General features: G+C 49.1%; 1 protein-coding gene across 4 annotated transcripts in view; it reads right to left on the bottom strand.

Annotated features, from left to right (window-relative positions):
• Positions 1-26391, bottom strand: part of LOC5666963 (AF4/FMR2 family member lilli) — a 133712-nt gene that overhangs the window by 100007 nt on the left and 7314 nt on the right. For 3 of the 4 annotated variants that reach the window (XM_061648241.1, XM_061648243.1, XM_061648244.1), the window contains exons 2-3: positions 20516-22889; positions 13616-15273 (exon numbers count right to left, since the gene is read on the bottom strand). In XM_061648241.1, coding sequence (XP_061504225.1) covers positions 13616-15273; positions 20516-21370 — 2513 coding nt within the window. In that variant the 5' untranslated portion in view covers positions 21371-22889. Of the gene's footprint in view, positions 1-13615; positions 15274-20515; positions 22890-25232; positions 25490-25565; positions 25868-26391 lie in introns of those variants that run through there. The other variant, XM_061648242.1, reaches the window with a different exon arrangement.

Genomic DNA, 26391 nt, shown 5'->3' with positions numbered 1-26391 from the left:
CATGGGTTTCTCTTTCTGCCACCACCTCCCACAGCCAAACACTTTCGATTGCTTGCTGGTGGTGGTGCTGCTGCTGCCGATTGGATGCAATCGTTCCATTTCTGTGCCCCATGTTCCGGCGGAAACACACGCACACACGACGTTCGATTCCTAACCTTATTAATTCAATGCGTTTGCCCGCATCGCACATCCACCCGACAACGGCTGGCAGGTGTGCATCGTTGGCGAAAATAAATCCATTGCCCAACGGCTGAGTGACTGGATGCCGGTGAATGCGAAAGCCGTGTATGTTTGTGTTGATACGCAAGCGAAATACAAAACCCTTTGGGGGGGATTCCTATCAGAAGGGAAATGCGAAAACATCTCCCCCCAGCACACACAGCACACGCAGTCTTCTGACATTTTCAATCACGTGCTGGGAGAGGCAAAAAGAAAGAGAGAAAGCAAATGTAGGTCAACGTGTTAAGGGTTCTCCGTCGTCTCCTGCCATCGCGCGTTCGTGGGAAAGTTCAGAGTTACGACGGCAGCAGGAAAAAAATAGGAAAATCATGTAAATAGTTGACATGATTGAAAAATAAGCTGATTAGAGGAGATAACTGTGATGCCGACACGTCGGCACGTCGTAAGCTCCTTCCTCTCTCACTGGAAAGTTTACTACCACGGGAAAAAGGTGATTTTTCACAGAGGTCTCACCAGCAAAAAAAAATCCATTCCGAGAAGACTTTCACCTTGAAACCCTCTCGATTCTACGGAACGCTGCAAACACGACGAAAACACGATTTGCGCTCGATTTGATATTCATTTTAGATTGCAAACATGGTGACGAACCGACAGAAACGGGCTAGTCAGAAAGGCAGCTTTAGGTGCTTTTAAAAAGCTTTTTTTGCTTCTTCACAATACCATGTCCTTGAGTTTTGCAGGAATTATCGTTGGGTGGTACGAACTTGTGTTCCTTGTATTTCCGTTTTCGCCATGGATCTCCCTTCATCTCGAAAACGGGAAAGCAACAGCAAAAAAGGCCATGTTATATAATTGTTGTTTTACATCCTACCCAAGCAGTCTGCAGCAGTCCTTTCAGAATGTCATTAACAAAACACAGGGCTACGGGGAGACAAACATTCCCCCCCCTCCCCCCGCTCCCTACGCCATCATAAATGAATCACAGGCCCAGGCGATTACTCACGTGGCGACGAAAGCACACCCAACACAGCACGACGCGCACGGCACAGCACGGGCTCAGACAGAAAGGTGTCGTCGTGTGTCCTTGAATGGCCAATAGTTAGCAGCCAAGGGTACCGCCAAACAACAACAAAAAAAACGAGACGCAAAACGTCACGAGCTGAGGCTTTCGGGAAGAGGAAACGGGCAGAAAGTGCGCGCAAGAGACACACAGCGCAAAAGTATGTCATCGCAGGGCACCGATAATACGGTTCGTCGTTTCCTTCTTTTAACCTTTCCGACCTCGAATGGCGCAATAGTTGGTTGAAGGATTTTGTTTCTGCTTTTGCTGCTGCTGCTCCTGCACCCTGTGCGGTATTGGCGATGATACCTTCCAAGAAATGTGTGCCGCCTTTTGGACACCCCAAGGGGTAGAATCCGTGTCACGGTTAGAACACAATTCGCTGAACCCAAGCAGGAGCAGGCGAGGATGCGAAATTTAAAGCCATTTTAAGTGCGGGTTTTTACACACAGGCATGAAATGCTATTCGCTTGTTGATTTTTTAACCTCAACAAACACGGACACACCGGTGTCCTACAGTCTCTGGTCGAGAGGGCAAACATTTATGGCGATACATGCCCCCCCCCCCTCATTTTAAGACCACTTTAAGGCGTCACCCGTTGTATGGTTGGTTCCCTCCGGAGATGCTGGTGATGATGATGGTGGTTGTTTGTGTGTTTTACCAAAAATCATTACCGGAAGATGGTTCCGCGGCATGGCATGACATAAAAATGACAAAAGCTCAACTTCTCCCCATGGCAATGTCCTTTCTTTCAACGCACGAGTGTCATAAAGGACATGGGTTTTTTTAATGTAACAACATCAACATAAAGCATCCCTTCAAAAAGCAACAAATCCTTCGTCGTGTCGGGTACTAAAACACATCCATGTTGGCACAGTCAGTGTTCAAGGTGCTGGGACCTTTGTGTCGTAACACAATGAAAACAATAAGCTACTCTTATCTTCACAGACGCACTTCACTTGCTTCCGGCACAGGCAGAAAGTCGTTTCGGCGGCTCTCGAGTGTCCCGCAACATGCAAGCAACAGATGCTTCTTAGGCCCAGAGCGACACTCAACACGCCCAATAAGAAGCATTCACAAGGAACCATTCCTTCTGTTAGTCGCCACTCATTTACTCACACACACACATACACAATCTGGTCGAGTGGTATAGGCTTAGTCGAGTTTTATAGGCTGTTAGCTTAATTAAACTAAGTGCCTGCTCACGCACTCGGGGTGCTCGTTTGCTCGCTCCGAACTGACCGAACGCGCATTGGAACGCATTGGCAGATGAGCCGTCTGCTGTTTGAAAGGGCCACTTCACATCAACATAAAAATTGCATTCATTATTCATGGGCCATCGTTTAATCAGCAACCATCGATTCGGCGGGGGGCGTATGCTTGCGCTCGAAACGCACTTGACGCCCAGCAGCGCAACAGTGACGCTTCAAACGCTTTATCTAAACGAGCCGACGGCGAAAGGCGAGAGGAGTTATTGAGCTGATGGTTGTTCGGTTTTTACGTAAAATTGTTTTAGCAACAGCAAACCAAAAAACGCCCTCCAGGCAGCATCAGGCAGCAGCTTGAGTCACACACCATCAGCGCCCATTGCTGCCCATATTTTTTTTCTGTGGCTCGAATTTCCTAGCGGTTCATCTAACAGCACCAAGTGTCTTGAACGTTTGTGTGTGCGTGCTTGATGATGAGGTTTTGAAAAATGAAAAATGTTGATCGAGGACGCCATTTCTCAAGCACCGCCCCATCGTGATCGAAGCAGAATAACATCTTGACCACACTACACAACAACAAAAAAACACGCTACGCAACGCTCTCTTCATCATCAACGCATTCGATCATCAACGGCGTGTCATCGAGCATCGAGCGCACCACCCCAGCATCACTCCATTTCTTTGTGTTTTGTGCCTCGCGCCTCCAACACACGATGCTCCACTTTCGCGGGCTGTAGAAGCCGCCCGGCAGAAGGCCTTCTATGAAGAGCGGTTCCAAGTGAAACCCAATCGCTTATGTGCGGACTCGCTTTTCGCATTAGGTTTCCAGCAGTTTTGAGCCCCCCGAGAGCCGGACGGTGCAACAAACGGCAACAACAACAACAAGCTGCGCAACTATTACCTGGGCGACCTTTTCTCAACGGTTTGGAAGGGCAGATTTGTAAGGAAAATATAAATAAAATAACAACACCACATACACAAGCACACACACACGTATTTCAATTTCATAATGTGCGCTCATGGGGATTGGACCACCTTTTTTGCGAGAGCGCGTACCTTGATTAAATCTTGAGCCCAAAACCGGGTCGAAAGACCCTTTTTCTCGGGACGAGGTGCTGTGTGCTTTATCCTCGGTTGGGTCACAGGTACGCCGCCGACCGAAGGAATGCAAAAATGTCACACTTAATTACGAACCGCCTTCAAACTTCAATAGACATGGGTTTTTTTGTTGTTGCTCTTGTATTAAGCTTTTAGGCGATATCCCCCAAAAACCCTTCAGTACTGGGATCGAGACCTTCGCAAAACCGAGCCAAACATACGAAACATAGGAGGGGGCAACTTGACGCTTGAAATTGGAGAGCATTACGGTTCTACAAGGGGTCTATTGGGCTAAATTGAATCAAATATCCCTTTTTTCATGAGAACTTTCAATGCAGATCAGAATGTTGTCAATTTCGGGACAGGTTTCAAATTTACAGTGTGATGATGTGCGCGCCATGTTTGCAACAATCTAGCCTAGAAAGCAATAAGTTCTGAAGCGATGCCCGAAAAACATTCGGTAAAAAAGAAACATTCCCCTCCCACCCAAAGCACCCAAATGCAGGTCAATCACGATTTCTCAAATCTCAAACCCAAGTTCGCTTGCAAGCGCTAAAGAAATTCATTAGCAACATCGTGCCGAAACAGCAATTGCACATCAGCAGCCAAGCACGTGATGCTGTCTTGTCGGTTACATTTCTCGCTCGCCAGTCTCTCTTCATTCCGACGATGTCAAAAAAAAAACACCGCAAAAGAACCGCAATAGCAAGTGGCAGCTTCTTGGCATCCTTATATTTAAAAATAAAGATTTCGGTACAGATTTCTAACGATCGCGGAACTCTCGAACCAAGGGCTGTTTTTTGTCCGAAAGATCGCCGACACCTTGCTGCTCCGAACAAATCAGCCACATTTTCAACAAATCGCACCTCAAGCTGAGCGATCTAACGGAACCGAGAGCGCTCGCTCTCCTAACGTCGTGGTAATCAAAAACAGAAGATCAAACCCCCATTATTCCCGCCATTATTACCCAAATGCGAACCGAAGTATGCGAGATCTGCCGCAACTAATCCTTCCCCCAGCCCAATGCGAACCCAATAATAATCCCCACGTCAAAGATCCGAAGCAAAAGAAAAGCGCTCAAACCCCCCTCCAATAAAGAGGAATTAACCGTTTAATCATCGTTAAAGGTCATGCACATTAGGGTGAAGTGTGTACGTTTGTGTGTATGTGATGAAAAGTTTCTATTCTTGCATGCCCATTAAGGCGCAGTGCGCGCTTGGCTGTGGTTGAAGAACAATTTCAATCTCATTAAACACTTGTTTTGCTCCAGCCCCTCGTCGCTCTACCCACATATACCGCCGCTTTGCATGGACGGAGATGGGGATTTCCGGAGCCGAACTCCAAATTCCCGATCATAACACACAGCGCCCGGGAACACAGCAGGCAAAACCCGCACCGCACTTTCGTTGCGCACGTTTCGTTTTCGTCGATCATTAGCAATGTTTAAGAACCATTGGAGCCATTGCCTTTGCCCACGAACATTCCCTTCCCTTTTCCAGCAGCACATTGTATCCGATCGTGTGGCTGTCTATGCTGCTGCTATGGGTCTTACTCCCCACCGGGTGGGATCATTCGCCACGATCAAATTAATGTTACACCTCAAAACCTCCTCTACCGTTCCAAGATTCTAGGCGTCTGTTCTCACTCACTCTGTGGCATTCCGTTCTCTCTGTTCCAAACTCACATCACTGCTCCACCAGTCCGACACCAACATCTCAGATGCCGATTCGATTTGATTGATTGAATTTCCATCCACGGACATATCGCGAGTGCGAGGGAGTTGCTCTAAACCGTCTCGATCGCCACGGTCCAAAAACCGTTTGTCTTTTGCTCTCCCGAGGGAATGATGGTAGAGTCTTGCGGCACAGCTGCCCGCAGATGGACAGCTAAACACTGTTGAAAAGATCTCCCCCGTTGCTTTCCGTTCTCTACCTTGCCAAGACATAAACAGCAGTCGCTGTACGTCTTGGCAAGACTTCCACCTTACCAAACAAAAAAGGTGATCAGTGAAAACTTGAAGTCGAAAGTTAGACGGGAGGAGCAAAGTGGGAAAAGGTTTTTGCTTAGCAGACCTGCTGCTGCTGCTAGCACATCATTGGCAGCCAATGTGCCTGTTTCTTTTGTGTCTAAGACTCGTCTATTGCGTCTCGCTACTTCTCTTTGTGTTTCTGGAGTTTGTGGTGATAGTTTTATATCGCTTTTTTCTCCCTCTCTCTATATTTCCCTTTGTGGTTTGGAGTTCGCATTGGATTCGCTCGTCTATTTTGTCGGCCGTAACAAAAACAAAGAATCGACCACGGCGACATTTTGTTAGAACATTAGGACGGACAACAGCAGAGAACTTTTGGGGTTGATGAACACCACGATTAGACGGAGCCCCACTAATTTGTGGACATTAGCTCCTACTTTTTGTACGGACGGCATTTTTGGTTTTTCCTTCAACACCAAAACACCGATCCCTTTTTCCTTTCTTCAGTTGATTTTACTCAATGTCTTCTCCCGCCCAAACGCACTGGAAACTTTTCTTCCAAAAGATCTCGCGCATTTGTTCTTTCTTTCGTTCATTGCGCGCGCGCTTCCTCACCCGGGGTACACTAACCTTCGACAAATGGCAAGTGTGTTTGCTGGTGGCCATCGTTTAGCGCCCGCCGATTTTTTCTTCGCCTCCAATTTTCCCCCGCGTAAACGAGGTTAGCGAAAGGTGAAGGTGAACGTAGAGGAAGGAAAAAAAGCGCGACAACAGTTCTCCACATCGGATGGCGACGGGACAGGGGAGCGGTCTAATGAATTTGGCCCAGATTACTGGACAAAGAAAAGCAAACTGCTCGCTTCGGTGTGTTCGGGCGCGGTGGGGTAGAGAAATAAAGCACCACAAAATTGAGGTGCGGTAAGATCAGTTTCTCAGTCACGAAGTCGTCCCAGTGCCGTGATTTTGTATCGGTGTGTGTTGGACGTGTTTGTGCTGCCGCCGTGTGTTTTGAAGACACTGGCTGCCCCACCAAGATGGGGGGTGCAACGTGTTTAACCGTGCCGCGTGGCAAGGAATGCACCCGCTAAAAGCTGTTTGGAGCATTTACCACGCCAATGTTTGATAGTTTTGTTGGTATCTAACTGCTTGAAAGGTTCTGTTTGTAGTCGCCCGTTAAGCAGTGATTAGGGGTGGTAGCGTGAACGTGTTAATGAAAATTTGGATGTTTGGTTGTATTTGTTTAGACGTTAAGAGGGATTTAAGTATTGAATTAACAGCCCATATCAGGGTGGAAATGTTCATCTACCGGGATATGCGCATACTTTTCAATTGATAATTGCGCTCTGCCACATCAGATTTTGACATGCTTTACAAACAACAGAGCATCGAAAAATCGTTATCTTAAACAAAACACGTTTTCTCTTAGAAAGAGAACTGTTTTGCTAGCCTAAATGAGCTTAGTTTGACGCGTGATTTTGTATAGAATATTGTCATAATTGTTAAAGCTGTAATCATTACCAATTATTTACTATTTTTAACGTGTTTTTTAATCAAATTATCGACTTTTCAATATTGCAGACATCATCTGAAACGGTAAGTAAAGTATGATAAGAAATGGTATTCATCCTTCATTTACATTAGCTCCCATTTACTACATAAAACAGAACATTCACTCTTGTGCACCAAAAATTAATTTTCCCTTTCGCGCTACCGATGTTTGCACCTTCAATAAGGAAAAATCAATACACGTTTTCTCTTAAACTCTCAATACCCTTATTGTTCGATCCCTAAAATAGGTATATTAAAAAAACGAAACTTAATTAATATTTCATTAATTTTGCAGTTCAATACAGAAAGCGATTCCCTCTTTTTTATTAAAAGCAGTAAAAGTTTGGAGCAGATTGCGCCGATTCGCTTCTCAGTGTGGTGAATGGTTTTAATTAAACCGATACCGCCCGGTTCGTTACATAGGTTGACAGAAAACCCTCCTCCCCCCTGCACATTCGGAGCAAATGTGGAGCATTAAACCGATTCTATGGCATAAAACACACACACACATACAAAAAACGCAGCTTCATGAGAGGGATTCACTTTCAATCTCATGCTTCGCTTCCTCTTTCCCTTCTGCTATCGGGATGTGTACCGTCCTCCAGCATGTGGGTCTGTGTGTGTGTTCTCAAATCTCATGTTACGCCTAATAAAAACATTTAATTCGATTCCCACTCCCCACTCGTCTCTGCGCAGGCACACAGCTGCGTTTGTCGGTAGCTCCGCTGCCAACAGCAGCTAGATGATTCCAGTGACATTTCCGAACCCGAACATCCGCTCTATAATTAGAAGCAGCGTGTAATAGGCTAGCAGTAGCACAACATCCTCCTCCCTCCTTGGCCTGGTCGTCCTGCGCTTAAGAGAGAGAGAGCGTTTGTGAAACAAAAATAAAACATCATACCGCTCGCTCGTTCGCTCGCTCCTTCCACGGTTGTAGCTAATTGCACTTTTCCTTGAAGGAAAAGTGATCCTGCTTTTAATTTCACACTCACACGGCTTTGTGCTAAGAGGGGCGCCCCGACCAAACCAAAACGACTAAACGGAGGACGCGAACCACCGCCGGCGTTGCGTTGCGCAGAGATTTGTAGCAATTAAGTGCAACGAGTGGCGCGACGCAGTGAAATGCGCATACCTTCCCTCCCTCTCCCCACAAAACGGGAAAGCGGAAAACCTACCGCCACGAAGCGCCTCGCGCAAGGCAGGGGCAAATTTATCACCCTCAGGCAAAGTGCAGGCCCGGGACACACTACAGAAGAAAAAGAAAGCCATACGCAATAACAACATACGGCACCACATACGAGCCAAGAACTCTCTTCTATCGCGCGCGCTCGCACGCTTAATGGTGCATTCACAGTTGCAACGGATCTAAAAATAGCACTTCAGAAAGTCCCCCGACCATCCAAATCGGCTTTCCGTTTGCCACGCATTGACTAATGTCTAGTGCTCTGTCTGCCGAGACCTTGAGCGGAGTTGGTTTTTTTTTTTGGGGGGGGGGGGGGAGGGCAAGAAGATTTTGTCCACGATACCGACCAGTTGCCGGTCGTTTATCAATCCGCCCCACAGCAGCTGAAGACATGGAATACACAAAAAAAAGCATACAATCGGGCAAAAAGGGGAATAAAATGCACTTCGCGTCTAATATTAGGTGCCGTCGGCACCACTCCAAGCGGCGGCTGCATTTTGACAGGCCCTCCAATGTGAAGAGTGTCATGCACGCGGGACCCCAAAAATTTATGACAGAAGTAAATTTATTCGATCCATTCTTCCATCGCGGCACCGCAACACCGTCTTGTTAGCGAGTCTATCGCCCTGCCGCACGAGTCCACCACAGAGCGACGACTTACTTTCTAAAAAATCACCCACACAGCCGGGTGGCTTCCACCCACCATCTCCCCTTTAGTGGCGTTGACACTTTTCCTGTGCCCTTCCAGTGACGCTGTGTTGTAAACTGGGGCACACCAAACATCACACACAGACACACATGTTGGATGTTGATGTATGTTTTTTCTATGGCGATGGAAACCACACATCCTTCCGTTTCTTTTTCACACTGCTATATCGTGCTCTATCCGTCAGCCAGTGCGGCCCCGGGCATGGGGACACAATATACTCCCGCCCTCCGACGCTTTGCAGGGGACAAAACACCGGACCACGCGCGCGACAGCTCCGATGATATGGAAATGAATATTTGAATTAATTTCCGTTTCTGTCATTTCGAACCAAAACCCCCCCCAAACGCCCCTCCACCGGGTACGTCATGTTTGAGCCGGTCTTCCGGGGGGAGGGATGGCGAAAAGCTACTGCCTGTACCTCCCGGAATGGAGTGGAAAACGTTGAACATTGTGACATTGTGGGATGACGAGTGACATGATCCGGATGGTGTGAACAAGCATTGAGGAAAATGGAGGAAATTCATCTATTTTTATGCCCGTGGAAAGGTCAGCAACCGTGGCTGGACCGCACATTTTTCCAGCACAGTCGCCATTTGTTGCTAGATTACATTGTTGGTCGGTGGTGGTGGGGTTTTTGGTTTTTTCTCTCCAAAGTTTTCTGACACCGCGCGTGACCGTTACGTGAGATGAAAGTTTGACACCACCATCCACGGGGGCCACGGACACCACACGGATGTCCAATTTCGGGAGAATGTATCCAATTCTACAAATGTACCAAATAGCAATTCCACCAGCATTAAGCCCAAACCGTCCCCACCCTCCAAACCCGTCGAACGTCGAAAGCACTTTTCTTTAATGATGGGGGGGGCCCTTTTATAAAAATGACGCAACGCGTAGAACGCGGTGCGTGGCGACATCTCTCGATAAGAAAACGCCGCCGACAGGCAGGACAGATTGCAAAACCGGAGCAAGAGAGACTGACTTTATGACAGCGGCAGCATAAAATGGTGGCGTAAGCGAGGAACGTTCTGCCGGGCACGTTCTACATTCCAGGCCGATGGAAGAAACATCATCATTTCTGATTCCCCTCAACCCCGCACAATGCACAATGACCTACATTTTAAAAGACATCTTCTCCCCCCCCCCCCCCCCCCCACTTCCTGCAAGTTAGCCGGGGGAACAGCACACATCACGCGGCACACAAAACAGTGCAGAACCTTTTTAAAAGCATTAATCCGCACAACAATCGGTACATCTTTTAAATGAAGTCAAACGAATGCCGTATCATAAAACAACACAACGTATACGATGGTATAGAAAACATAACGAGAAAAGCATGTTGTACACACGTAACGCGTAAAATTAAACAACGTGTACATAATTATTTCAACTTAAAGCTAAGCGCGCCACCAGAAGCTTTCAACGTCGGTGGGATTAACAATATTGAGGGAAAAACAACCCAACAAGAGAGAAAGAGAGAGAGAGAAGCAGCATTGTTTATAAATTCCTGCTTATGAAACGGCCAACAAAAAGGGCATCCGATCGAGTTGGCGAGTGAACGAGGTGAAACTGGGGATGCATATTTATAATTAGGCCATCACGTGCCCGGCCCAGCCTGCCGTTGCCATCGCAACAACGGCGATGGAACGCCATAAAGAAATGATATCCGACTGCATTTGTACGCTTCGAATAAATAAAAAAAACAAGCAACGTACACAACAGGCAAGACATGCGTTGCGTCATGTGAAGAACACACTGCGGGCTACGGAATCCGCGGATCACAGGCGCAGTACTATGGTCACTATGGCTTTAAATGAAAGTCACCGAATTAATGTGCAGCTTTTCGCTCCGCTTCCGGATGGAGGCACCATTTCTTTTGTGGCATTTTTCCACCCTCACAACAGCGTTTTTTTTTTGTTGGTTGTACCGCTCCGATGTATCATTCATGAGAAAGGGCTATGGTAAGTCACTTTCTTCTTGCTGTGAATGCTTGATTCAAGCGCGTATCACGTAACACATACCACTGCTGTAGTAGTGCTCGCTGGTGCCACCGCCACAGTTAAATAGTGCACCCTTACCACATAAAATGAAGCAAAATCGCTACAGCCACACCGAGAGCACCGAGAGCATTACGTCAAAGCAGTCGGGCGGACGACCCCTTGAACCGATCACTTATCTTCTCAAACCCGGCACCGCCCGGCGCCATACACATTCCACCACTTCCGGCACACGCAGCTGCAGACAATACAGTCGTCCTCCGTCCACAGCTGGAGCCGGGGGAGCTTAGGAAGAATCGCACGAATCGCGGATCCGCCGTAAATCTCAATTCCCCGCCCGGCCCGACGAACGATGAGTGCTGCGCTCTCTGTGGCGGTTGAATTCCGCCAGGTTCAAAATTCCACCGCCGCCAGGTTTTCACGTTGGTGGTGCAGAAGCACACAAAAAATACGGGCCCGATGGAAACTCCGCATGCCACCGCTTTTTGTATGAATAATTAATCAGCGCGGAAAAGACAACCCGACGACGACGAGCTTCGGCAGAACGTGGTGCAGGGCGCAGGTAAGACATAGTAGTAGCGCCCGTCGTTGCTCGGGCTCATGTTTCATTATCGCAAGCAGCCGCACCGTCGTCATCATTTTAGGTTGAGTTAGTAGTGCAGACGAAACAATCAGAACGACGACGACGACGACGCCCCAAAACACACACTGCTCGAGACACCACACCACCCCAGCCCGGCCTTGTCAGGGTCGTCGCGTCGTTAGCGTGGGATGGTAAAAACGGTATGTCAAACGAAAGTAAACATCGCGGCGTGCATGGCCGTACGGCGGGGCTCATATAGGGCGTGCCGAAAAAAGCGGAAGTGAAGCGGAATTTTCGAATGCAGCAGCAGCAGCAGCAATAGCGACAGCGCTAATTAAGTTGCAGAACGGTCCCAGCCACAGGAAGTCAGCTGTCGAACGGCGGGACGAAATTAGCTGTGCCAAGTGTTGTGACTAATTGTGAGTGTGTGCTGTTTTGTTCGATGACATGAAGGATTTAGAACGGTATTAAAGGATTCATTAAACGGAGTAAAACGAAGGATAATTCAACTTTAAGCGTTGAAGAATTTAGGATTAAAGGTTATTTCACTGCTTTGACTAGAATTGTTACGACTAGGCGTGTGACTTGAAGCTGACTCAGGTGACAAGTGAAACAAAACAATCTTGGATCTCTATCAGCCCAGAGCTTCCAATTTGTTTAAGTGGATAGAACCGCTGACTCCTACAAGGTCGGACGAGTTCAATTCCGATGCGCTAATTAAGTATACCACCGTTCCTCTTTAAGACATGGTCTTGATTTTGATTTTGATGGTAGGTAACAGGTTGGCTGATAAGTCCCCGGTCTGACACATAGATGGCGCCGCTAGTATTAAATGCATTTTTTTTATATAGTACCAACCTTCAAATGATTGGTGTCAAAATTTGACGTCTGTATGTCAATTAGTTTGGGAGACAGAGCATCTTTTGTCAAGCAACTTTTGTGTTGTGTTATTCCACCAAGACAACGCACCGTGCCACAAGTCATTGAGAACGATGGCAAAAATTCATGAATTGGGCTTTGAATTGCTTCCCCACCCACCGTATTCTCCAGATCTGGCCCCCAGCGACTTTTTCTTGTTCTCAGACCTCAAAAGGATGCCGATCGATAAAATCGAATAAAATCGATTAATGAAGAGATGGGGAAACTCCTAGTAAAATCCCTATACAAAAATGGCAACTCGTGGGAAATTTACCTAACGATACATCACCCAATTTCTAATACAGTATTGGTTTTACTCCATTGTATCACAATTTTGCAAAAATTCAAAATAATCAAGAAAATTAATTAAAAGTACAGTGTTGATACCACCCAAGTACGAAATCTTCCCTGTAGGTACAAAACGATTGTACAAAAATAACCATCCCAAATAACACACCGTATCAAATTTCTAGGTCCTTCGAACCGGATACCAACAAAATACGATCGACCTTTTTTTTGCATTGGTTAAGCAGCATCCCACCGTTTCTACCCGCTCCCAAAAGGTCCCAACAAACCGGATGCAATTGGCAATGCCCGGACCCCACGATGATTGCGTGTCGCGCAGATTAACCCAAGCCCAGCCGCTTGCACCGTCCCTTCCCTTCCACGCTTCCCGCGTCACAACAAGATGGATCACTACTTCATTTTTCTTTTTCTTCAAAATCCTTTCACTTCCTAACCAGCAGCACGAGGGGGAAAGAAAAAGCTCAACTAAAAACCCCCGTATCCACCAGGGCCTCCCGGTGATAGGTGACGACCCCGCCGGGTGTGTTGTCGTTCAAAACCCCTAGACCCGAAAGACATCGCTCTTCACTCTCCTTTCCCGCCCCCATCGTTCATCGAAGGAAGAGAAAGTGAGTTTTGGATCGCGCTGTGTTACCTTGTGGGCGCTCAGAAACCCCACACCAACCCCCTCCACCTGGTCCGGAAGAAACCAAAAATCAAAAAGGCAAAAGAAGAGGGCAAAAAACGCACAAACCACAAACGAAAGTGAAAAATCAATAGCAATTGGCCCAGGCCGCGTACCGTCGCCGTTTGAATATGCCCGTTTGGAAAGTAAACAAAACATTGGTTCACAGGCCACCCTTTGGGGTCACTTACCTTCGCATGATCGGTATCGGGAACGTGTAGCGGCAATCATCGGCAGCCCGGACCGGTATGGCAGCGGCGGCGGCGGCGGCGGCCGCGACCGCATTCGCCGGGATCATCTGCGGCAGGAGGGAGGCTCCCATCGGCAGGGTCGTGTACGGCGGTGGTAGATGGCTGTGCAGAATGTCGGGTATGATCTCGATCGGCGGCGGCGACCGGTGCAACGGTGCCGGCGGTACCGGCGGTTCCAGCGGATGGATGTGCTGGAGCCGGTTGCGCGCCTGCCGCCGCTCGCGTCGCTCACGCCGCCGATGCTCGCGCGTACTAAACTCGGACCCGGGCGGGCCGAGCAGGGTCGTCACGAGCGGTTCCGCGGCCACCGCCGGGCTGCCGATGAACCCCGGATGCTGCAGCAGAAGATGCGCTGGTTGAGGTGACTGTTGCTGTTGCTGCGGTTGCTGATGTTGCTGTTGCTGCTGCTGCTGCTGCTGCTGCTGGATTGTGTCATCCGTTTGCGCCTCGGTAGACGTAAAGGTACGCGAAGGCGTTGCGACCCCACTGCTCTGTGCACTTCGATTGCCCCCCTCCCCACACTCACTCGCACCGTTGCGCCCTGCCCCGGGCGATTCGATCGACTGATCGACACTAGAAACTTGCACCATCGGCTCGACGGCCGCCTCACTCGTATTTACACTACCGCCCTGCTGCTCACTGCCTGCCGCCGGCTCGGGGCGCACCACCACACTGCACTGTTGCTCTGCGGCACCCTGCCCCCCTTCACACTCCACCGGCTCTTGCGGGCCGCTGGCCACCGGGGCCGCCCGGTAGCAGCTCACTATGCTCACGCCGGACGCCGCATTGTTAACCACATCATTCTGCTGCTGATTGTTTGGATCGAGCCGATTGACCTGGATCGTCAACGCCGGCAGCGACACACCGGCCGCGGGCGGGCCCTCCCCCTCGGCGGGAATGTACACACTGGTCCGGCTGCCGCCCTCGGCCAGCCCGGCCGCCGGCACGTTCAGCCGCATCGCCACGGAAAGCTGCTCGGGACGGTCGCCGTCTCCGCTTCCTTCCCCACTATGCACCACCACCACTTGCTGCTGCTGCTCTGTTACGACGCGATCGATCTCACTGCTGCGTACACGATCCGCTTGCGCACCGTCCGCACGACGCACCGACGTCGATGTTGCTGCGTTCGCTTGCCGCACACAATTAAACGCGCTGACGGCGCACGCCACTGGCGGACCGGACTCGAACGGCACGGCCGCTGCTTCCCCTTCCATGGCTCGCTGCGATGGTGTGCGTGAGAGCGGTGCTGCGAGCGCACCAATACCACCGCAGCCAGCGTGCTGCAAGGGTAGCAACGGCGTTGCTATGGTGGAATTATGTTGCCCTACGGTGGTGGCGGTGGTGCCCTTCCAACGTGGTTCGGTGGATGGCAAATGTAGGTCTCCTCCGGGGGTGCCACCATCACCCGTCACCGTTGTCGTGGTGCTCGTCCGGCGCAGCATTGCGGAAATTATGCACAAACTGTCGTTCGGCGGGCTGCGATTGCTGCTGCTGGTACGCTCAGTGTTGTTGTTAATGCTGTTCATGTTGCTACTATCCGGCGCGGTGGCGACGGCGGCTGTCACCCTCTCCCCATTACCATTATTATCGGCGTAAACCTGTTGAAGGGAGATTATGAGCACAACAACATAAAGGGTGTGAGTAAGAGTTAAGAGATAATAGAGAGAGATGGAAAAAAGAGAACAAGGTACAGAGACAACATAAAGTTTACCAAAAAATCCACCCTCTCTCACACACAGACACACGCGCGCACATACATACAAACAAACCTACACACTGGCTGCTTCACCAAACTCGCACTGTACGCACTTTCTCGGTGTTCAGTGTGCATGCACCAACCAACCAACCAACCAAACGGGGAAGCATAAATGCGCATATCTCGGGCAGCAGCAGCATAAGCGAGCGAGCAAAAAAACAAGCCTTTGGCGAGAAGCAAAATCTCAGAAACGGAACACCGCCAACGGTGTGTGTTGTGGTGAAAGGTCTTGGGTCTATTTTTTTTTTTTACTTTACGACGACGCCCTGGCCTTTGCGCCCTTTTGCGCACAAGAAACTGTCTCGGTCGTTCGTTCTCGAAGGGTTTTTGTTTTTTTTTTGTGTGTTTGTGTCTCTCTGTCTGTCTTCGGTTTTGTATCGTCCCACATTCTTATGCTGTCTGTATTATGTGCTATCGCGTTTGAGCATGTTTCTCGAGCAGTTTCTGTTCGGAGTGATGATTTACGGAGCGTGTGTGTCTGTGTGTGTGGTGTAATGGCGATTTCGAAGGAACGGGAATGAGGCTTTGGCGTAAGAGTCTCCCTACTGCAAGGGAGAATTGATCATGGCAAGTTGTTGCTGTAGGTATGTGCAGAAGGATTTGTGCAGTTTCCACCTTGCTCTGCAAACAGACACAGAAAAAATTATCTTTTGCGGTAGGAGCTCTTAATTTGCATCGTGAGCGACAGAGAGAGATGTGTTTCTGTTAACGGTCCAGCAAAAAAGGAGGATCACAGTTTAATGCTGAAATTGACCTTCTTGGTAACTTAATAGAAAAGCTAGAATTAATCTGAAAATCTTCTATTTTTCAACAAGCTACATTATCTTTTAATTTAAGATTGTTAACTACAACGGAATCTTCATTGCACTAAATTTTGAATCTATTATTACAGGTTCTAATCTAGAATTGGACCCAATACCTGCAGCTGCTGTCGCACGGCACTTAACAGAACACTACGAGGCTGTCTCACTGCTAGATGGTTATTCTGGAACCATATCAATACTCCGCACTGTCCGCAAGCAATAGCAGAATGGCCTTCAATAGGTCTCTGGCCACGGGAGTAAGAAAATATTACCTTAATGTCAAACTAGATGCTTCTGTTTTTTATACATATCCTGTAAAAAAAAGCTTCGAAGTAAGTTGACATGCCCTGATGTGTGAGCAAAAAGGTAAATAAACGGCTCAATTGGTTTGATGATGATCAATTGGTTTGAAGCGTTTTGATTTACAGGGTTGCTCAGGGATTTTCTATATTTTGGAACATTTTCTTGACTCTTTCTTATTGGAAATGAACATTATTTCTGGCGAATTGGACTCTCTCTCTCTCTCTCTCTCTCTCTCTTCCCTTTCAAACAGACTCATTTTGAATCCAACAGGAATTTGAAGTTCCTGTTAAAAATAGGTCCCGTAGAGTCCAATTCCTATTACATTCCCAGTAGAAAACGTTAGGAAGGTTTCCCAAAATTATGAGAGCTCCTGAAATATCAGGTAACAACAAATAGTATTCTTCATTCATCCTCGGTCATCTTTTTGGCTATTTTATTTTAAGCGTCCTATTAATGAATTCCTAATATAGTCTGAGATAAATGCGATATGTTTTCTTGTTGTTAACTCTACAAAATGTATTTAAAACTCACGAAAAAAAACTACAACAACATCGTAAGAACGGTATCGGACAAAATCTGTACCCAAAATCCAACACCTCCAATAGGACCCAACATCAACGATTTACCTCATCTAGCACAGTTCCTGTTACGGTCACGTCGCACCATCTCGAAAAGGGTTGCATCATGACATTAATTGAATTAAAATTAACTATTTCCGGCTGCACCAATTTCTTTAAAACATTATTTTGGAAACCCTTATTTTTTTCCTAACTAAATGGCCTTCTTGCTACCCCAAAACATCATCCTTTCCATTCCCCCTTTTGCACGTGCGCGCACCTGCACCATGATCAACCCGCATTACACGAGTCACGCAATTCGATTACCCGCTCTCGAATGGGCTGGCTGACCAAGCTTGACCGAAACATCGGTTTCGTTTCGCACCGCAAGATGGGTGCGCGCTCGCGAAGCGCTTATTTTTTCTTCGCCCTTTCCGCTGCCCGATGAATACCATTAGTCATGATGATCTCATGGCGGGGGGGGGGGGTATGATTTTCCTGCTGCTGCTTTGAACTTTCCATGCCCGGTTCCCGTTATGGGGACCAAAAATCCCGAGCTCCCTTTTCCAAACGGTGCGATCGTCGTTCTGGATGATCGAGCAAACTCTGCAGAGCGCGGCGAAGGCTTTGATTTCAGCAGGGGGGGGGGGGGGGAATCCCTGTTTCTATGCCAATGTTTGGTTCCGAAGCAACAACTGCGTGCAAAATAAAGACCAAGGTTGGGGAAAATAAGGGGAAACAGTAACGAATGGTGGATGACAATGATGATTTCCCCCCGTAAAAACCGAACCGGAGCTTCCCGCCAATCATTATGGTTTATTAATTTGCTACACAACTACCGCCAACTTGCCCGCCAAACGGTACAAATGACACATTCAAGCGCAAACCGTACAAATTGATGATGATCAGCATCATCGGCGGTGCAGCCGCCTTTGTCATGGTGAAATGGTAATCTCCTATTTGTGCTGACCGGGCCCGGGGGTGGCTTTCCCGGAGTGCGAGTGAGCGAGACACGGGACCGGGACGTAGGATTAAAGGTTTTGGGTTAGGGCAGATTAGAGGGATTACGGGATAACAACTCTACAACAGCAGTTGATTACCAAAGTCCGCGAAAGGCACACAAATACGGTGGCATTAGAGCACACAGAGCGCGCCCCGCTTATGCTTATGCTTCGGCCGGAAAATGACCGGTACACATTGTGTGCGGATTTGCGGCCGTATTCATTAGGAGCAGGTCCAGTACTGTCCAGTGTAAGCGTATTTGCATTGAGATAGTGAGTGAGGAAGGCACAAAAGAAACCTTATCACGCAGACAGTAGCAGTCTTGTACTTAAGCCCTTAGCCTATCACGCCATTTTATGGCTCTTACGAAGTGATAAAAGAAAAACAACCACCTCCACACACACAGACACAAACGCAGTCAGATAATTATCCACCTCGGTTTACATCATCACGGTCACTTTCCCTGTCGCGGACCGCGTACCGTGACCGAAAGCTTTTTCCGGGGAACAGTTTCCGTTTTTCTTTCCACGCGTTCGACACGCACGAGCTGCCCACAGCCCTCAACCCCTTGCGGCACACCGATAACACAGCCCCGTCGCACAAACGGAAGTGTTTCTCTGCCTCTCCTCTCCTCCCAATTGCACGTGCCGCGTGAAGAGTTTACCGTTGTACTTTATCACCTCCTATGTGTGTGCTTTTACTCGACACATTGCCGCTAGACACAACATCACACACGATGGCTTTTGAAGCGTACCCCCATCTCCTGTAAGTGGTGTAAATGGGGGTAAGATGTCCATCACCCCGATGTGTGCGTCCCACTCCCGAAAATAGCCCGCAGCCATCGGTTTGGGAAGGTTCCACAACCAGGGTGGAAGGATCATTAGCGTGTGTGCCGGCCTATCACGCTTATCAGGGAGAGCCCGAAGCGCGTGGGTAAGTTCAATGCCACCAGTGAAGCACTTCTCCTTTGTTTCACTGACCACTGACGGAGTGGGTCACTAAACGGCAACCCACGCACGATTCTGTGCGATCGTTTTCCGGTGAAACGATAACGAACGGCACGGGCTTGCGGGCTTGCGTTGCGTGACACGTGCTGGGAAGCGTTTGTCGGAAGCTCGGCCCAGGAGTCAATTGGCTAGCTGAGGCTGTCTACGGGGTGATACCAACGCACTTACCCTTAAAGGGGGCGCTTGCTCATCCTGTGAGTGACTTGCACACACGCACAGCACCACCAATTAATGGCACGAAATTGGTGATGATGAGTGGTCATGATTTTGCTTTTACCCCTTAGCTAGGAACAGGAACGCCTCGGTCAAGGCACCGTACCATGCTGCTTGAAGGACGTTGAGCTTCGAGTTTGGCGATGAATGTGCACTCTTTCAGGGATATTGAGCTTTATCGAAAACTAATGAAATCAATATCACATCACGGCTTCGAACACGGTAGTGATAACGAAACACGATACTTCTGAACTTTGATTGCTTAACACTTCGATTATTCCGGTCAGACTAGTGATGGGCTCTCTGGAGCTCATCCATAATTCCGAACCGAACCCGGCAGAAACTGAACCATCAGTTTGGTCCGAAACGTGATCTCTGAGTCGTTCGGAGTCATTCAGAATCTGAGTCAAGGTCGCCCGAAGTCTAAATTCCCCGAAGTGTTGGAATCAGTGTTGTCCGGAGTCGGAGTCGCCCGGTGTCTGAATCGTCCGGAGATGTAGTCGCTCAGGGTCGAACACTTTTAAAGTTGGAGTCATTTGAAGTTAGAGTCGTCCAAAGACGTCCGAATCCAATAAACTTCGGGCGAGTCGGACTCCGATTGACTTTGACTAGCTATAATTCCACCCGACGTCAACTCCGGACGACTTCGGACATCTACGACTCCTGAAGACTCCGAACGAGTTCGGCAGACTCTAACTCCAATGACTCCGGAAGACTTCGAATTTGCCGACAACTCCCGACGACTCCGAATCCGGACAACTTCTTCTACGGACGAGTTGGAATTAAACTCCAGATGACTCCGACTCTAAACAATTTCGATTCGGTACAACTTTGAACGGTTCTGGCCAGCTCCGAATAACGCTGATTGGAACCTACCTTCCAATATAAGTTCCAAAATTGTCGGAATTCAATCGGAATCAACTCCCGTTGTGTGTCCAACTTTACCCACCACTATGCTCAATCTCCTCCAATCTTAGTGTCAACAGCATCCACACAAACACACCGCACGGAGTGTACGTGACATCCGGAAAGGCGAAAAGGGAACGACGGTATTTATTAGCAATCCGATCCCATTACCCTCCCCATCCAACCCCTATAAACAACCACACGGTAATCACTCAGTCATACACACGCTCACACCTGCAAACACACGAGAGAACGATTAAGCACTAATGAATGACACAACACGGGAAACTAACCTGATAATCGTCCTGGTAGCTATCAGCAAAGCCGTCAACTTCCCTCGCTGCTGCAGTTGCTGCTGCGGTTGTACCACCACCAACACCACCACCGTGGCTGTCCAGTGCAAGCAAGCTGTACGGCAGGGAAGATGTCTCCAGCTGGGCGGGTCCCACCCCCGCCTGCCACCGGCCAACGAACGGTGTCTGGAGCTGCAGGTACGTAGGTCGTCGCCGCTTCTCGATGTTGCTGCGACCGTCCGCAGCACCGGCGACCGTCAGCGTTTGCCAAGGTGCGGTCGACGCCGGTCGCTCGTCCACCCTCGGTGGCGGTAGAAAACTGTAGGAACTTCTGCTGCTAGTTACCGGCTGGCCGAGGCCAGCATAACCATAGGAACTGCCATCAATGCCGCCCGGGTAGCCGTAGCCGTAGTAGTGGTTGCTGCTACTGTTGTTGTTGTTGTTGATGCTAGAACCACTGCCGTACCCATACCAATCGGCACCATCGAATGCACCAAAGCCAAGCTCGGGCTGATCATAATAAGGATAGCTAAACCGACTGCCCAATGCCTCACCGTCACCCGGAGCCGCCGGTTTGCCCCCCGTCGTCCTGCTGGTCCGATAGCTCCACGCGGAAAGACTTCTTCGCATCAGTGACTGTTGCTGGTGCTGCGGCGTTTGGCGCCGGTGGTCTGGGTTTGCCCCAGTTCCGAAGAAGCTATAGCCGTTGTGGTTGCCGTTGCCCCGCTGTAGCACCTCCGTCTCGTCCGACGAGTCCGACTCGGAAAGGTTGTTGTCGTACGGCGTCCAGAGCATCGAGGACAGTGCCTCCTCCACGTCGGGCGGCTTCCGATGGGCCCGTGATTGCGCATGCATCTTGCCCGTCACTGTCTTCCTGCGAACGGCACCAAACACGCACTAACCCACACGGACAAATAAATCCTCCAGGTTTGGGCTTCTCTCTCGCTCTCTCTCTCTCTCTCAGCTTGGACGCTGTCCGTCGCATCGAACCATCGAACTGGGTAGCCTTCGACCGGGTGCCCTATCACACTGGGGCTGGCTTGACCTCGCTAACCCGGCTAATTGTTCGGTCATCGTCAGCGGTTGCCCAACCGGTTCGAACGGGATTTCGGGCTTATCGTTTTAGTAACATAAACATAAACATGCCAAACGCGATACCTAAACCACACGCCTTGCTTGGAAAGGGAATTTGTGCGCGAGCCTAACCGTTGGGTACGGGATGCACAATGATCTCCTTTTTTTGTTTGCTTTCGTATTCGTCCTCTTTGCTTCGATCGAACGAATTACCGAGAAAAAAGGGACACCGATGCTGCTGTTTTTGCAGTGCACTAGTACCTTTCGTGTCTCTCTCGTTCCGGTTTCCAACGGCAAAAGGGTTGCACTTTAATGTCCTGTTTTGCCTCCTGCACGGTGGTACCTCGGCACCGCTCAGTATAAGGGAATTCAAATTAGACGATATTTATGTTTCTATCTCGGTCCGTTGCATCCGAACCCGCACCCAACGATTTGCTCTTCAGCGTGCTCTTTATCGTGCTGGGGGCGCACGGTGGAGCATCATTAGCATCCTTATCGTCATCAGTTTTGCTTGCGCTTCTTAGCAACCAACCGCGCACGTGGAATGTACTTGAAAGAAGACGGACGAGATTCAGAATATCAGCGATGTCCTTCGTTGGCTGATATTCTCTTCTGCCGCTTTCCTTTCCCAACCAGTGTTTGTCCACGACTATCTGGTCTCGTTAATTCCGCTGTTGTCTCGGGTTTTCTTGTTTGTAAATAAATTTCTGTACCCTAAAAAAGCACGACCTGTGGCCTTCGATGTACACACTCCAGTTCTGTCCAGCATCAACGTGCCGACGATGGCTGACCCAAACCTCCAGATAGTGCTGAAGCTTATTCTTTGGTTTTAACTCAATTTGCTTTTGAGATTTTCTTCCTGTGCTCTGTGGCACTTTCTGTTTCCAATTCCACCACTGGCAGCGTCTGTTTTCACTTTTTACCAACACACACACGGCAACGGTTCCAAAATCATTGCACGTGGCTCGTCCGACCCCGTGCGCGCTGCGTCCGAGCTATGCGGTGTGTAAGCACGCGAAGATCAGGCAGCCATTGTTTGTGCGATTAATTTCAAACCACCGGTTTGCTGCCGATGCTGCTGCTGTTGGCAGCGACGGTTTTGTCCTCCAACCGAACCCCGAAAACAACCGTCACCACAAATCCACGTCTCCATCAAGCGGCAGCCACAGCTTTGCGCTGATTTCGTCGACAGCGTCGCGACCTCTTCGGCACACAATCCGTGAAGCCAATCATCTTAGGGTACGTTCGCGGTTCGAGGTCGGTCGGTCGGTCGGTCGGGGGCCGTTCAGCTTCACAAATCCTGCAAAAGGAAACAAAAAGAAGAAGACAAAAAAAAATCAACAACAAGAATGGCTTCTTTTTAAAGGCGTTGTGTACAGTTTGCGGTGTACTCCCGCAAGACGACACAGCAAAACAAGGGATGGCACTTCCGTTTTTCCATCTCGCTTCCCAAAATGAATATGCATGCAAAGGGGGAGGAAGAACGGGCCACGGTGCTATGCTAATGAGCGAATGAATATTAAGTTGGTTAATGAAAAATGATAATTCTACTACTATTGCAACCGCACTCCTCCGGTACTCGCGCGGTGTCGTTGTCGGTGGTGCTGGTTTGCATTTTCCATTGCGCTCCGGGTTGAAGCATTTTCATATTTCTTCGCTGAGAGTGTCTTGCTGGGCTGAGTGGCACAAGACGAGATGCTGTGAGGATGATTGTTTATAAGAAAAACCGGAAAGAAGTGTTGAAGCGTCTAGCGCGTTTGAAATAGCTGATGCTTCTCCTGCCGCAGCAAAAAGGCATTAAACTTTCATCACGCATAAGTTCCTATCGGAAGATCGGCGCAACAACGGCCCAGCCGAGTGCTTTGTGGCCCTTTTCCTCTGCCCAGGACCGTTGCAGAATGTCTCTAAGACAACCATCGCCATAACGTCTACCGCTGGCCAGCCGAAGAAATGGTGCCCCATTTCTCAACCCCGGCGATGTGCGCAATGCCAACCGCACCGTATCCGTGTACACGCTGCGCTGCCCCTGTCATTCATCGTTCAATGACGTTGCAGCGTTCTCTTCTCGACACCGCGTTCCACACACCGATCAGGCGCGGATGAAACAATGCACTTGCATCGCATTTGCATCGTGCCTGGAGAGGGAGCGGGGTGGCACGTTTTGTCTTTCGGCTTCGAAGAAAATGGGCTGAGCGGAACCGGACGAGAACCAAGGAAAGTGAGTTGAGGGTATGGAAGGGCCCGTATGTGTGCGCTTATGCGAACCTTGCTCGCATGAGCTATGATCGAGCAGTGCACACACACACACACACGCACGCATAGTCCGGGCCCAACAAAACCAAACATCCACCACCACCCCTGCACACATGAGTTTCGCCTTTTCCACAATGCCTATTGTGTGACCTCCACTGACTGCTTTCCGCCTCCAATGGTATGTACGCACACACACATACACCTTGAAAACTCCCTCCCCTAAGCGTAGTGTGTTGGAAAACTTCGTTTTCGCTAGGTCAACACATATACCACCCATTTTGCCGCACCTCAGAAACACCCCCCCCCCCCCCCCCCCCCCCCCAACCAAACCGACCCAACACGGACAAATTTGTGAATCAATTGTGGTGGCACCGAACCGGAGCAACCGAACGGGCAGTTTCGAGCAGTTCCGAGTTCCGGCCGTCGAGCGCTTTTCCTCGTCCTCTGAGCGGGCAGAACACGCTAGTCCAATTGAAAGCGGCTAATGTTTTAAGACATCGATAGGCGCTTTCGGCCACTAATAAAGATGCCTGAGAGATCCTACCCAGCAGAGGCACACCGAAGACCAGGAGCCAGCGGGTAGAGCGTAGTGGCATGCGGAAGCGATAAATATTCAATTTGCAACCAGCAGGTAAGCCGGTATGCAAGACTAACTCTGCATAACTGCAGCCTCTCTTTGGGGGCTTTCCGAGGCCATGGTAACAGGGGGGGGGGGGGGGTACAGCTTCCGGGAATAGGGATTCCCGGCTGGACTAGAAACTTTATTGCTAGGAAATGCACTTGCATTCTAGGGCACTGCTGCTGCCGCATTCTAGGGAATAACATTGACCATCGTACCAGACCAGTCCTTCTCCTGTAGGCTCATCGAGGCTCACACACAAACACAAATTATTGTTCTGTAAATGGGCATCACATTTTACATTCAGCTTTTGCGATGTCCAAGTCCTTCCAACAACAGCAACCGTCGGCATTCTCGTCGCTGTGTGCAATCGGCTCAATGGTGAGGCGCACGTAATGTTATCCTCGTTCCAAATTCAACATTTCATAAACATTAATGATGTATGTACGGTTCCGCTGTGTGTTTGTGATTGCTGCTGTGTATAGGAGACGCACAAGCGTGCTCTAGACGACTGATGGATGGATGCGAGCACGTCAGAGCTTTCCATCTACAAAATCGCCCCTGCTTCTTCACAAGCTTCGGCGTATAACTTTTGGCCGCAGTTTCGCAGGCGACCGTCAAAACAAAGCGAATACCTTGGGACTTACACACTCGGTTTGTCGGTGTTAGACTTTGCTTGCTATGCTACCACGTGCAATTCCGTTTTTGGCCGATGGCACGATAGCACGCATACTAGTCGATCGTGCACGATCGATTCGAGCAGCCGCTTACCGTAGACACGAACCCGCTGCTCGAATAGCGCTCGCGAGCTTAACTACTCTACAAACGATTTCTTCGCCATCCGGCAGCACAGCACGAACAGGAAAAAGGCAACGACTATCCAAAATGTATCGGCCAGTGCCGTATCTCTTGGATCCGGGTCGGCCGGTCCAGTGCAAGACTTGCTGGGTTGGTCCACCCGCGAGCCGATCGGAACGATGCGATGGAATGTACCACACGCAATACGGCACTGGGGACAGGTTTTAGAGCTATGGGGGGAAAGGAAAAGCAGTATCACTTTAGTAATTGTGTCAAATTTACACAAAACTGTATTGTTTATATTACCACTCGAACCACTGCAGCAAACAGTCGGCGTGAAAGATATGCCCGCAGCAGGTAATGCAAACGTCCTTCGCCAGCAGCTCCCAGCAAATCGGACAAATCAGCTCACTGTACGGTGTGTCCGCGTGACAGTACCGCACGAGCGGGTGTGGTTCCTCATCTTCAGCTGCACTTTTCATACCCAACGCATGGAGGTTTTTTTTTGCACGAAAATATAGAACACTCAAAAATTTGGTACCGAAACAGCAAGATCTTTTTTCTATTTTGATTGCAACGAAAGCCTTTTAAGCAGCTCATTCGCATAGCATCCTTTGATGACCATTGCGACCGTAGTGGATTGCGAAGGATTACCCTACCGGTCTACCGTTTTAAACAGAGGGAAGGAAAATAATCATTAATTTTCTTGATTAATTTAGCTTTAAAAGCACTCTCCACGTTGTTTTCAATTCCACTTCCTATTTTTTTTTTTGCTTTTATAAAAAGAAAAAAACTGAATAATTCAGTGCGTTTAAGCTAATTACTCTTGGGAAAGTTTTGTCTAGGACGCCAGGTGGTTCCTATTAGCAACCTCACTCCTACATCGCGCGCTCCCAAAGCCCTCTTCAATCATCTTCGAAGCACAGGAGCTTATCATCACCAGCACTGCCATCATCACCCATCATCGCAATGATTTACTGCCGTGTGGAGCGCAGCAATGTTTACACGAAAGAAAAGCGCTGTCAATGGATTGAATGGAAGGAAAAAGGCCACGCATCCCGGAAAAAACAACACGCATGAAGCATGCACCACACACAGACACACAAACAAACTGCAGTGCAGATGATATCCA

The sequence above is a fragment of the Anopheles gambiae genome, chromosome 2 (assembly GCF_943734735.2).
Source record: "Anopheles gambiae chromosome 2, idAnoGambNW_F1_1, whole genome shotgun sequence".
Lineage (NCBI taxonomy): Eukaryota > Metazoa > Arthropoda > Insecta > Diptera > Culicidae > Anopheles > Anopheles gambiae.
Note: the sequence above shows the minus strand (reverse complement) of the source record. Positions and strands in the feature narration are given on the sequence as shown.